Raw genomic sequence first — 14,764 nt, forward strand, 5'->3', positions numbered from 1 at the left:
AATGTCAACAAATAAATGATAAATTACGTAATCTAACTAGAATCTAAGGCACGTCATTTATATGTGACGTTCCACGGCAAAAGGCACCTTGTGGCGGCTGGCGGTTACGTCGAATAGCACCGCAATATTTGAGCGGCGTTAATAATAGCGGAAGCGCCAAGTGCCATAATATGTTTGCTAGTTTTAAGGTATTTGGGGCATTATCTATGAAAAGGGACCTTATTGTCGATGGCGCTTACGCCGCACAGCGTCGCGCGGCATTAAAATTGTATCAGAGCATCGCTAATAATGGCGTAAGCGCCATCGACAATAAGGTCCCTTTTCCTAGATAACGTCACATTTATGTATGGGCCACTAGTTGCCTGAAATAAAGGTTTTCATTCATTCATTCATTAGAGAAAAAAAAATACATGCGAAAAAGTTACGAAACAAGGAAACTTTTTTTTATAAAACAAACTTTTTTTATTGTGCATTATCATCATCTTCCTCGTGTTGTCCCGGCATTTTACCATGGCTCATGGGAGCATGGGGTCCGCTTGGCAACTAATCCCGAGAATTGAAGTAGGCACTTGTTTTTACGAAAGCGACTGCCATCTGACCTTTCAACCCAGAGGGGAAACTAAACGGGATTAGTCCGGTTTCCTCACGATGTTTTCCTTCACCGAAAAGCAACTGGTAAAAATCATTAATATTTGGTACATAAGTTCCGAAAAACTCATTAGTACGAGCCGGGGTTTGAACCCGGATTGAAAGTCGCACGCTCTTACCGCTAGGCCACGATCGCTTGATAAAAAAAATCTATGCATGCTCTGATAAAATCAACCTTACAGCGTTCACAATAAAGCCCATTTTCCAGGTACTACGCCACAACGAGCTGATCCAAGAAGTGGTGTCACAGGCGCGTGGCTCCTTCGCGCCGTCCGTCGCAATGATCAAGAAATGTATCGAGGCCCTTATAGATAAGCAGTACTTGGAGCGCGCGCCGGGACGTCTTGATACTTACAGTTATCTAGCTTAGATCTAACCTCTCTTTAGACTACCTAGATAGTGTCTCGTTCGTACTCTTCTTTCTCGCGTTATCCCGGCATTTCGCCACGGCTCGTGGGAGCCTGGGGTCCGCTTGGCAACTAATCCCAGGAATTGGCGTCGGCACTAGTTTTTACGAAAGCGATTGCTATCTGACCTTCCAACCCGGAGGGGAACTAGGCCTTATTATGATTAGTCCGGTCCACACGATGTTTTCCTTCACAGAAAAGCTACTGGTATATATCACATGATATTTCGTACATAAGTTCCGAAAAACTCATTGGTACGAGCCGGGGTTTGAACCCGCGAGCTCCGGATTGAAAGCCGCTCGATCTTACCGCTAGGCCACCAGTGCTTGTGTCTCGTTCGTACTAATCTACGAAACTACTTTTAAATGGCGGGGGAAATTGCCTTTTGACGCTCCGCCATTGATAAGGGAGTGACTTATAAATTTTACCATAAATTTGTCTATACGTACAGAAAACTGCAGAGATATCTAACCAGCTGCATAGAAACTTGTTTGCAAGGGGGCCAGTTATATCTGCGGCTTAGGTCCACTTGCACTATCCCACTAACCCGGGGTTAAGCGGTTAAACCGTTAACCCAGTGCCAAATTGTACTGGTAACCATGGTAACTACAGGTTTAACCGGTTAATCCCGGGTTAGTGGAATGGTGCAAGTGGTACGTGCTTACTGTACAGTCAACAACAGAGCTATGAATACAGGCAAAGTGCCAAAAATATGTATACACGACCTTAATGTACAGGCAATAAAGTACTGTATACATATTTTTGACACTTTGCCTGTATTCATAGCTCTGTTGTTGACTGTACATGTCAAAATAGTGACTTAGGTTTGTACAGCGCACCACTACACTACACTACGGCGGATGTATGTGTACCTACAGGTATTTTAAAGGTCGGCCAACTCTGAAACTTCGTGCATCCATAGGCTACGTTTGTTTGAGAAATGCGACCCTGTAGAAGACACCTGGCGGATATACGAAAGCATTTGGTCCAAGCTAGAAGGGAATCGCTTCAGTCGCACATTGCGCTCGTTCGGTCAAATAGCTTTCAAAGCTCTAGACTCAGACTGACCTAATTCGGCAGCGATTTTTTAGCAGAGACTTGTATGAAATTATGACCTTTGAAATAACACTTGCACAATCTGTGCTGTAAAAATCGCTGCTAAGTTATCATGGTCTGACTACATCGTTCTCAGAATATCCAATATAATCTTGTAAAATGTATAGAAATAAAATAAAACCCAATTTGGCGAATGAGTTTTTATGACGTGCGAGACATGTTATTTTTAACTTTTACAATATAATAAAAAAGTTTCATAATATATTAGAGTATTGTAGATGGATTGTACTGTGTAAAGTTGATTATGTTATGGGCCAATAAATATATTAACTAAATATAGCGTATTCTTTAATTTAGATGTTACATATACAATACTAATTTCATTGTAAAGTTAACATTGACTCACCACAATCTCGAGCGCATTGCATATTCAAGGTATTGCATTCTGCGCCACCTTGTGTCGGATAGCAGAACTATCGATACAACATTTATTTGTAAGATGCAGTGCAATCTGTGGTAGCACGATATATGTTAGTAGCTGCCTCTCTCTTTCTATCTAACGAAAGAGTTTAGAAGAGTGAAAGAGATGGCATCCAAAAGTCCTCGGACTTGTTGACCATAAACACTCGTAACATGACTCACGACCGATTGTATTATTTATTTGTTTTGTTATATTGGTCACCATGGTTTATTATGTGTTTTAACTTGAAACAATATCGTTTCACTATTGTTACATCAGCCACTCTGACCATAGACTACAGATTTTTATAAATACTATTTCCTTATCTTTGTCCTTTATTATTCTCAAAATGGCCGAAGCGTAAAGATGTGTGTTTAATGTGTTTTCGCAATTTTGCAATAATGGAGCCCACAAACGTTAGTTATTACGAAGAAAACAAATCTACAAGTTCTACAGTCGTAGCGAACATCGTTTCACGAGGAGATACAGTGTTTGGTCGCGAAATAGTGATTCCCTTGAACTCTTTTGACTTGATATCAGTGCATCCATCCTTGAAGTGCTCTAGAAAGTGGTGTAGACTCACTCATAAGCCGTTCCTAGATCCTTGTACAGCAAGATTTTTGGACCCTATGGTAGCTTGAGTGCTAAAATGGCCTAGCATCCTCACAGACTTTGCGTAGTGTCTTAGTAAAGTTAGTAACGTAACCACAATGCACACTAATCAGTGGCGCAATAGGCGCAATCAGCTCAATTTGAGCCCTATTCCAGCGTTTAACATGTACTCAATAGCAAACTATAGTACCGATACATCAAAGACAGACTTGTCAAAGACTTTTGCCGAAGAAATGTTGATACACAGCTTGCATATGATGCCAAATCCGCTTCAAAAGAACTTAGCGGATACCATACCAACAGCGGAAAAGCCAAAACCACCATATAAAGAGCCTAAATTGGAGCCTAAAGCATATCCAGAGCCAAAAATGGAGAAAGAGCAAGCTAGAACTGAATATTCTTTTAGTTTTGGCAGTTTTTTCTCAGGGGTTATTAGTGCAATATCAAGCGGCGTTTTTAAGCGTCGCGAGCCAACGCAGCAATACTACGATTGTTTTGATCCCGAGCCGAGCTGGCAGACGGCCAGCGAAGCGGATTTAAATAAGTCTACACGCTCGCAGTCGCTCAAGGAAGACGACGCCATGAGTGCGGATTGTCGGAGCGCCGCGGCGCACTGCGAGGACAAACTCAACCGAGTAAGACACTTACTCAGCAGCAAACCTGTTCCTACCACCCCAAAATACAGAAGAAAGCCTAAGAGAGTCTTTGTCGAGCCCGGTTCGGTCGAGGAATCGTTTGAAGATGCCTTCTCACCGGAAGACTTTGTCCGACTCTCAAACAGCAACCATATTGAGTGTATCAGTCCATTTAACAATCATAAGGAAGAGGTGATAGAAGCTGCAGCCGTGAGAGTCAAGACGGAGGTGAAAGAAGTTATGGATATTGTCCAGACGCTGCCAGAAGCCGAAATTGTCCCTTTAGATAAAACTAATAACCACAATATAGAAACAAAGGAAGCTATAGCTAATACTCAAGTAGAATCACAAGCCGATGTAAAAGACAGTCAAAAAAGTGTGTCAAAAGGAATAATTGAGCACATAGGAGATAAAATTGAAGTTAAACCCGATTTACCGAATGTACCTGAAGAAATAAAAGAAAAACAAGAAGTTATCGCAGCGTGCGAAGACAAAGTAAACAGACTAAAAGCTTTGCTGCAACGCCGAAAACCTAAATCTAGATTAACGAAAACTGAATCGGATTCTGCCTTGGAACCCGTGACAGATATGAAAAACAAGAAAGTACAGGATAAGCACTTTAAAAATCCGGCGAGGACCACGGATAAAAGAAAGCAGTCGCAATTAATAAAGAGTATTCAAGAAGATATGAGTTTTGGTAACTCTTTAGACACTGAAGAGGTCTCTAGCCCTGATAATTCACCAATATTACCGCAAACTAAGCTTTGTGATATGATCAACGTACCGAAGTTAGTACCTGAACCGGAACCTGAATACTTTGATGAGGTCCATGGTCGCTTCCGTTCTGCATCAACAGATAGTGATGACTCATTCCAAATAGTCTTCACCGACAGCCCGAAAGCAGCGAGACACCACTCATTATCCGACTGCGACTCTGAAGACTCATTCATCGTCTTCGAAGACTCACCAGACAGTTGCTACACATCTCACGATGTCTTCGGTGACTCCGCGGTCGAGAGTGACTCTGATTCGGACGTTAGTGACTCAGGCTGCGGTGTATCGTGTAAATTGTCACATTCACTGACTCGGACCGTTGGAGACTTGACGGATGACAGTTTGTTTGACGATACAGTGCGGGAGGAGAGTGGGGATGAGGTGGATAGTGTGACAGTGTGCGAGGAGTTGGATTTGCCTGAGGAGGTGAATACAGGATTGCTTCTGACTGATGCTAAGAAATTATTGAGGAGACAGCAGCCACCTAAGAAGGTGAGTGTTTTTTACTTGATTTTGATGTTTTGTTATGCTTTCCAGTTTTGCAATTATCAATTATACGAACCGCGCGCAGCATTGAATTAATATCGGAGCATCGTTAATAATGGCGCAGGCGCCATCGACAATAAGGTCCCTTTTCATAGACAACGTCACAAATGTTTATTCTGTAAATAACAGTTCGAAACCGAATTATTCGGCCGAATACGAACGTTGAAAGATATGCCGAATACCGAATAATTACCGAATATTCGCCCCATCATGCATGATACAAAATGTCTATTGATATTATCAATATGCCTATTGGGTGTATGTTATAAACAAACATACATTCAATCGCCCGTATATTTTGAACACGGTTAAAAATATGTGACGTTGTCTATGAAAAGGGACCTTATTGTCGATGGCGCTTACGCCATTTTTAACGACGCTCCGATATAAATTCAATGCTCGCGACGCTGTGAGGTGTAAGCTCCATCGGCAATAAGGTCCCTTTTCATGGCTCCTCTACACGATGAGCCAGCGCCGGCCACTCAAGGGACGCATTTATGCGTTAGAGGGAGCAAGTGATATTGCTATCTCATTCTACCGCATGGCTACGTCCCTTGGAGTGGCCGGCGCTGGCCCATCGTGTAGTGTAGAGGACCCATCATAGATAATGCCTCATATTAATTCAACCAATGAATCACACTAACACAACATGTCACACATAGGTACATAAAGGGTAATAATGAATTAGCAATAAAGTATTTCCTCAATCTGTCATTGGTCAAATTGAAAAGTATAAACACACTGGACTGACCTTTTGTGGACGTGTTATTGCTAGGTTTAGTTTATTTATATGTAGTAAGGGGTCATCCATTAATTACATCACACGTTTAGGGGGAGGGAGAAAGTCAAGAAAATGTGACATTGTGACATGGGCGAGGGGGAGACACAAACTTTGTGACGTCACTTTAACTTCATCAGTAACCGAAAATTTATTTGAATTATTTTATTCGCTGTACATTTAAATAACAAGTTTTTAAAACGATAATCGTTTTTATTCGTTTAATTTTTTTTCCTAAGCAGTTTTGGGTCATAAAATTACTAATATTTATATCGTCAAAAATATTTTGATTAAATATCAATAATACTTAGGTACTTACTTAATTTGATTTGGCGATTTCGTAGAAAAAAATGTGACGTCACACTAGGGGGGAGGGGTTTGCCAAATGTGACCAAGTGTGACAAGGAGGGGGGAGGGGTAAAAAAACCTAGAAATTCGTGTGACGTAATTAATGGATGACCCCTAAGTATAATATATACCTTATAGTCTGTATCAAATTCGAGTAGATGGTTGGCAGTCCTCAACTGTGCGTTTCTCCAGAAACTTTCTGCCTCGCACAGCTAAAGGCCTGTGCACACCGGCTGCGTGTGCGTGACGTGCACGTGCGCGTGCGGCGTTGTAGTATACAGATCTTTATGAGAGACGGCACACCGCTTGCGTGACGTGTGCGTGTGCGGCTCCAACATTTTAGCGCACGCACACGCGCACGTCACGCACACGCAAGCCGGTGTGGCTCGGCCTTAAACTGTGGAAAGTGTGAAATGAACCGTCGCCTGCTGTATCTCCGGACCGATACGGCCTTCAACTTCAAACTTTCAAGAAAAGAGCGTACTCTCATCTTAAATGCCGGCAACGCACTTACACTTACTGTCACCTCTGGCAGGCGTGGCTCACTCCGCGATTTCGTCGCTTTGCTACAGGTAGCTAAAACTACATCCGTTCGACCCCAATTTTGGGGTTTGCCATAAGCCGCGCGTGGCGCTGTCGCCACCTAGCGGCCATATCTGTGCTGATCGTGAGACGCGTTTTGTTAGAGAGTGAGTCTTCTGTACCTAGTACTATTATTTATTCTGTGCCTCTGGTGGCGGTAATCGCTGCCCGTTTGCCTCCAATATCATGAAAATAATATCCCTACTAATCCCCACTATAATAAATTAGTAAATTTTACCACATACTCATGTCCAAATTTAATAAGTTAATAACTAGAGTAAACGTGGACAAAAATACTAGGAATCGTATGTTTATTGTTTTAATGACTCATAACATAATTATTAGGGTTCCGTACCCAAAGGGTAAAACGGGACCCTATTACTAAGACTCTGCTGTCCGTCCGTCCGTCTGTCACCAGGCTTTCGACCCCAATTTTGGGGTTTGCCATAAGCCGCGCGTGGCGCTGTCGCCACCTAGCGGCCATATCTGTGCTGATCGTGAGACGCGTTTTGTTAGAGAGTGAGTCTTCTGTACCTAGTACTATTATTTATTCTGTGCCTCTGGTGGCGGTAATCGCTGCCCGTTTGCCTCCAATATCATGAAAATAATATCCCTACTAATCCCCACTATAATAAATTAGTAAATTTTACCACATACTCATGTCCAAATTTAATAAGTTAATAACTAGAGTAAACGTGGACAAAAATACTAGGAATCGTATGTTTATTGTTTTAATGACTCATAACATAATTATTAGGGTTCCGTACCCAAAGGGTAAAACGGGACCCTATTACTAAGACTCTGCTGTCCGTCCGTCCGTCTGTCACCAGGCTGTATCTCACGAACCGTGGTAGCTAGACAGTTGAAATTTTCACAGATGATGTATTTCTGTTGCCGCTATAACAACAAGTACTAAAAACAGAATAAAATAAAGATTTAAGTGGGGCTTCCATACAACAAACGTGATTTTTGACCGAAGTTAAGCAACGTCGGGCGGGGTCAGTACTTGGATGGGTGACCGATTTTTTTTGCCTTTTTTTGCATTATGGTACGGAACCCTACGTGCGCGAGTCCGACTTGCCCGGTTTTAATATTAATAACTTATCTCTTTGGAATAATGTTTACCAATATGGGTATGATCAATACGTCCTAGACTCCTAGTGGTGGTTTCCATTGAGGGTCAAAAACTAAGTTCACGTTGCCAATTTGTTTACTTGTATGATATGCAGTAGACCTTATGTGAAATAACTATTTAAGGCGCAGAGAGGGACGGTTAGTGAAAATCGTGACTCAAACTCAAAATATACTTTATTCATCTAGGCAACAAGCTCTTAGGAATCGTGATTAAGCTTAATCTAATTATCAGAGCAATTTATTGATGTTAATATTATTCAATAATAACATTGGATTATTATACAGATCAAATTTAACACTAAGAATTTCACAAAAGGATCGTCAAACAAAATGTTGTATAAAAAAATACTAGTCTATGTATCTACTAGTCTGACGTTATCTATGAAAAGGGACCTTATTGTCGATGGCGCTTGCGCCATTATGATGAACGATGCTCCGATATAAATACAATGCCGCCCGACGCTGTGCGGCGTAAGCGCCATCGACAATAAGGTCCCTTTTCATGGATAATGCCCCAATAAGCTTCGGTCTATTAAAGTACAGTCAGCAAAGTTATTAGCAAAGCAAATAAAAAAATAATCTTCCAGTAATTGCCGTAATTTTATCAAATTCAAAACAATTCTTACGTTACTCTATAAAATATCAATCAATCAATCAACCATTTATTGCACCATGGTTAAAACAAGAGATGTTACAACATTTGGGGCATTATCTATGAAAAGGGACCTTATTGTCGATGGCGCTTACGCCATTATTAACGGTGCTCCGATATAAATACAATGCCGCGCGACGCTGTGCGGCGTAAGCGCCATCGACAATAAGGTCCCTTTTCATAGATAATGCCCCATTATACAAGTAAGTACCTCATGGACCCTAAAAGGGTATGACAAACATTTCCTTAAACTAAGATTTATAATATTTACATATGTTATGCAATAAAGTACAAAAAGTAGAATCGTATTACTTTGCATTGCAAAAATATATAATTGCCACCACTTACTGCAAGACAGAGATAGCATGTTACGTTACGTGCACTTGTAATGTTCGCATGCAACCATTGCGTGTTCAAGCGATAAAATACATTGAAAACCAGCCAAGTGCGAGTCGGACTCGCGCACGAAGGGTTCCGTACCATTTACGCAAAAAACGGCATAAAAACACATTTATTGTATCGGAGCCCCACTTAAATATTTATTATATTCTGTTTAGTATGTGTTGTTATAGCGGCAACAGAAATACATCATCTGTGAAAATTTTAACTGTCTAGCTATCACGGTTCTCGAGTTACAGCCTGGTGATAGACAGACGGACAGCGGAGTCTTAGTTATAGGTCCCCGTTTTTACCCTTTGGGTACGGAACCCTAACAATAAAACAATAAAATTGTATGGAAAGATTTCCAGTATAACCGGTTGCACCAAACCACAGTCTATAAAACAATACAGTCATTCGACGAAGCCGCCTAGACGGGGCATCGGGGGTAATCATCTAGGGTGCGAGTGGCGTGGGGAGGGGAGGGTTGTGCGCACCCGAGCTGCATACATCGCCATTGTTAGCTCGGTACTACTTACAGGGTTAGCGTGTCTTATTGAAAATGTGCAGTTGTATAGAAGTCTGTGATAACCCTGCGGTATCGGCATTTACGCAAACATCAAAGCCTGTGGCCTTAAGGCCAGAGCACACCGGTTACGTGTGCATAGACGTGCACGTTAATAATGTTAGAGCTGCACGCACACGTCACGCAAGCGGTGTGCCGTCACTCATAACGATCTGTATATTACAGCGCGCACGTACACGCATGCGGTCTGCACAGGCGCTTCATTAAACTAAGTCTAAGTAAACAATATAATTGAATCTTCGGGGTATCTCAATGCCAGCAAAAAACAATACCATTAAACGCTACATTTTAGCTACATTTGATCCGTTTAAACATTTTGGCACCCCGCGTGCACAAATGTGTGCCAAAAGTATTACGTCTCATACAATCTCGTATTTATTCTGTTTTTTATACATGTTCAGTTGGCACGACAACGTACATAAATCTGGGGTCGATATACGATAGATTACATTGTGACATCACAACATAACAATACGGAAACGTGTGCTAATGCTCGAGCCTTTTAATCTCTTCGTATACTCTGTATCTTTGGGTATTTTAATAAAAGTATACATAATCTACCCTCAAATGGCTCCTTAAGCCAGTTGAGGGTAGATGAAAACATTACATGATCAAATAATGTAGGTTGTCAAGTCGTTCAGTGACTGATCCAGGCGATTTTGTATTTGGTTGGTTAACCAATAAATGTTATAACTACCCGAAAATTTACAAATTGTTTGTTTACGTTTATTTAAATTAAAGATGCAGAGTATAGAGTCCGACTAAGCTATGTCTGCACAGCGGCTTTGAAGTGGCCCACAGATTACCAGTTTGCCGGACGATATCAGCCTGTCAGTTGTTCAGAACTGTCACCTTTTGCGTTTAACTGACAGGCCGATCTCGTCCGGCGGACTGGTAATCTGTGGGCTCCTTAAAGTGGCAAAATGTAGTACTGCCACTATAGATTTATTAATTCCCGACGCAAAAAGGAGGTGTTATGTTTCACACCTATGTCTGTCTGAGTATGTCAATATCTGTGGCATCGTAGCTGTCAAACGGATGAACCGATTTCGATGCGTTTTTTGACATGAAAGCGAGTTTCCTTGCGGTGGTTCTCAGCTACGTTTGATAGAAATCGATTTGATCGAAGCAGTTTGAAGAGTATCAGCTCTTTTCCAAAATGATGTAAGGCATTTTTGGCATAAAATAGTTTAAAATCCTATGATTAGCGCAGAGTTGGGCAAAATGTAATCGACTGACGATTAACGATTAAAATTAACCGACTTAATCGCGAGCAACGATTAAAAGTGACGATTAATTAATTTTAGTCGAAAAGCTCCGACTAATATTGTCACGATTAAATTAATCGTCGACTAATTACTGGCGATTAATTTTTTTAATCGATTAATTAGTTCGATTAATTTTCTCTCGATTAATTTTAGCAATAAATATGGTCTGTTTAACCGACTTTAAAAAAAGAACGAGGTGCCTAATTCGTCTGAAACATAATATCAATATAAGTAACAGACGAATTTTTATGTATGTTCACTTGGAGACTATTAATTTCGACCGTCTTCGAATTTTGTTTTTGTTAGAAAAGGGATGTTTTAGAGTTCGTCCCATTTTGTTATCAATAAAATACTGAAATCGCTATAGGCATACCTAAAGCAAAATTATCATTTTTTTAAACAAACACGTGCATTTGCTCTCGAAAGGTACTTACTATCGTGCGAATTATATAGACCGGCTGACGAAGATATAATAATGGCATTTTAAGCTCTGTAGGCAATTTTTTTTGTTAAAGGTTGTTCTTATCTCGGGTTATGTTGACAGTTCTTAAGGTCATATAACAATGGCAAATTATGGATAAACGGTTGTTATCTATTTTGGAATTTCTAGTCCTATGTAAACAATAAAACAAACCTACAAAGAGTACGTATGCTTAGTATTTTATGTCACTGTATTATATGCCACGTGTTATTAGTTTCTCAACTTACCCAGGTGTTTAACCCTTAAATGCACGATTTTGTCTTTTTGCCGAAAATTAATATATGTATCACATAATTGTTTCCTGATTCTAGGAAAAATGGTAAAAAAAATATAGCATCAATTTTTACTGCGAAATCAATGTTGGAAGTTGCATAGGCTAAATCATATTTTATGTAAATATATAATTACATACTAGTAAGAGATATAGGAAAAATCTTACTGCCATCAAAAAGGTATACTATTTGTGATATTCCTATGATAAAGTCTTGAAATATAAAATTATTACGAACCCCGAAAAATGTGCCCAAAATCACGTACTAAAAATCATCAACTTCCGGGTTTTTCCAAGTTTTTCGACATATCGTCTCAAAACAAATGTAATTTTATAAATTAAAATACTTTAAGTAAGAATCCGGAATATGGATTAGTTTTACTATTTAAATAATATACAGGAACAAATAGAATTTGTCTAATTATGCATAAAATATTATGTTTATGTTGTGTAGGCTGCATGCATCACTATTCACTAAGCATTATTATAGTAACCAATGTAACCATCTTATATTATTGAAGCACAGTTATAACACTGGAATGGTTTTTAATGTGTACGCAAGAAGTTTTGATTTTTAGTTACATACAAAAATGACCACCTGTCTACTTTCAATCGAGAGTTAATCGAGAAATTTAATCGATTAATATTAAGATTAATTCAATTTCAATTTTTTTTTTTTTTTTTTTTTTATTATGAATGGGCTTACTCATGGCCACAGACTAGCCGAGGCGTAGACGTGGCCTACGATGGAGCGAGCTTGCCCAGAAGGTGCCTGTTCACTCTTGATTTGAAGGTTGCCGGGTTATAAGAACACGGAAATATAGACGCCGGCAGGGAATTCCATTCCTTGGCAGTTCGCATAAGGAAAGTAGAAGCAAAGCGCTTCGTGCGAATTGGTGGAATATCTACCATGTAAGGATGGAAACCGGCCGTGCGTCTAAAAGTCCGATGGTAGAATGGGGACGGTGGTATAAGCTCGTGTAGCTCTTGGGCACACTCCCCGAAGTGCAGCCTGTAGAATACCGACAGGCTGGCGACTTTCCGCCGATGGGCCAAAGACTGAAGCTTAGCCGTTAGCTTCTTGTCGCCAATCATCCTCCTGGCTCTGCGCTCCACTGAGTCCAAAGCGGCGAGTTGGTATTTAGCTGAGCCATCCCACAGGTGGCTGCAATACTCCATACACGACCGGACTTGAGCTTTGTAAAGTGTTAGAAGCTGTCCAGGTGTGAAGTATCGCTTCACCTTATTTAGGACGCCCAGCTTTCTGGCCGCAGTTTGAGCTTTAGACTCAATGAAGCTGCCGAAGCTGAGGACTGAACTCAGCTCCATGCCGAGGAGTTCCAGACTGTCGGCAATAGGTACAGATGCACCCCGGAAAGAAGGAGTCAGGTCGAATGGACTCCGTTTTGCGGAAAATAGACACGTCTGCGTTTTGGAGGCATTGAACGCGACCAGATTGTCATCACCCCACTGGGAAACGAGACTAAGGGTCAAGTTCATTCGCTCAACCATGGCCTCTCTCTGTGAACGTATATCCTCCCTGCTGTCCCCTGCACTAGCCAAATATCTTTCAACAACCGTACTGTCATCTGCATAACCTACAATGCTGGGTTGCAGCATGTCGTTAATGTGGAGCAGGAAAAGGGTTGCGGAGAGAACAGACCCCTGAGGAACACCAGCGTCAATGGCCATGAGGTCCGAAGAGCAGCCATCAATAACTACTCTGATCGACCGTTCACTCAAGAAATCAGATAGCCAGCTACAAAAGTCAGCAGGGATGCCGTATGCAGGAAGCTTGTTAAGGAGACTTGCGTGCCAAACCCTGTCAAAGGCCTTCGAGATGTCCAGTGAAACAGCAAGCGCTTCACCGTTCCTCTCGATGGCCTCGCCGCAGCAGTGCGTGACATACGCTAAAAGATCCCCAGTAGACCGACCTCGGCGAAAGCCATACTGACGGTCACTGAGCAGATCATTTGCTTCGAGGTATGCCAGCAGCTTGCCGTTAAGTACCCTTTCCATGACTTTACAGAGCATGGAGGTAATGGCGATTGGTCGGTAATTGCAGGGATCAGCACGACTACCCTTCTTGGGTACTGGCTGCACGTTTGCAAGCTTCCAGGATTTCGGCACCGTTCTTGTTTGGAGAGAGAGGCGGTACAGGCGTGTCAGTACAGGAGACAACTCAGGCGCACACTGCTTTAGTACACGTGCAGGTATACCGTCTGGTCCATTGGCCTTATTCACGTCAAGATTCTGCAGAGCTCGGCGTACCTCTTTTTGATGTATAGCAATTCTCTGCATAGAGGAACTGCATTGAGGTAGCGTAGGTGGAAGTTTTGAGCCTGCATCTAGACGTGAATTGCTCGCAAACAGAGAAGCAAACAAGTTAGCTTTCTCTGTCGCGGAGTGGGCCAGTGTCCCATCAGGTTTCTGCAGAGGTGGCAATGTGGGTCGGCAGAAGTTGGATTCGACCGCTTTCGACAGGGACCAGAACCGCTTGCTACCAGGAGGGTAGGAGGCAAGTTTGGCCCCTATTCGACTGACGTGGTCGAATCGAGCCTTTTGAAGCACCCGTTTGCAGGACTTGGCAGCTGAGTTAAAGGCTTTTTTCCTCGCGCGAACCCTCTGTGCTCCAGCTTTGGTATCGCGGGCTAATACCCAAGCCTGGTATGCAGACTGCTTAAGGGCCTCGGCTCTAGCACAGTCCGAATTGTACCATGCTCGGGTCTTGTGATCGAGCGATAGGTCGGAGAACGGAATGAAATATTCCATTCCCTGCCGAATCACATCAGCAACAGCCTCAGCAGAACAAGAGGGGTCACCCGAAGAAAAACAGACCTGCTGCCAGGGGAAAGACGCAAAGAAATGCCGCATCTCATCCCAGTCCGCTGACTCGTATCGCCATACTCTCCTCGTGCCCCTAGGGCAGAGATCAGGAGGAGAGTGGATCGACACGGATTTCACTAGACAGTGATCGGACGATCCTAGCGGAGCTGAGATCGAAACCGAGTGCCTGTCTGGATCAGTTGTCAGCAGAAGGTCAAGGCAATTGGGTGTATGGTCAGTAACATCCGGTATCCGCGTCGCAACATTTACCAGCTGGGTAAGGTTTAGGGATACAGCAAATTTGCGCGCTTCCCTCCCAGCG

The 14,764-nt window shown here is 42.1% G+C and overlaps 2 protein-coding genes across 2 annotated transcripts in view; both read left to right on the forward strand.

The window, feature by feature from the left end:
• Positions 1-2,440, forward strand: part of LOC134678010 (cullin-2) — a 38,831-nt gene extending 36,391 nt beyond the window's left edge. The window contains exon 18 of the mRNA XM_063536450.1: positions 857-2,440. Coding sequence (XP_063392520.1) covers positions 857-1,018 — 162 coding nt within the window. The 3' untranslated portion in view covers positions 1,019-2,440. The remainder of the gene's footprint in view (positions 1-856) is intronic.
• Positions 2,441-2,928: 488 nt separating this feature from the next.
• LOC134677954 (uncharacterized) overlaps positions 2,929-14,764 on the forward strand; it is a 30,112-nt gene continuing 18,276 nt past the window's right edge. Inside the window, exon 1 of the mRNA XM_063536389.1 lies at positions 2,929-5,084. Within this exon, the coding sequence (XP_063392459.1) occupies positions 3,282-5,084 (1,803 nt within the window). The 5' untranslated portion in view covers positions 2,929-3,281. The remainder of the gene's footprint in view (positions 5,085-14,764) is intronic.

This window comes from Cydia fagiglandana, chromosome 27 (genome assembly GCF_963556715.1).
Source record: "Cydia fagiglandana chromosome 27, ilCydFagi1.1, whole genome shotgun sequence".
Lineage (NCBI taxonomy): Eukaryota > Metazoa > Arthropoda > Insecta > Lepidoptera > Tortricidae > Cydia > Cydia fagiglandana.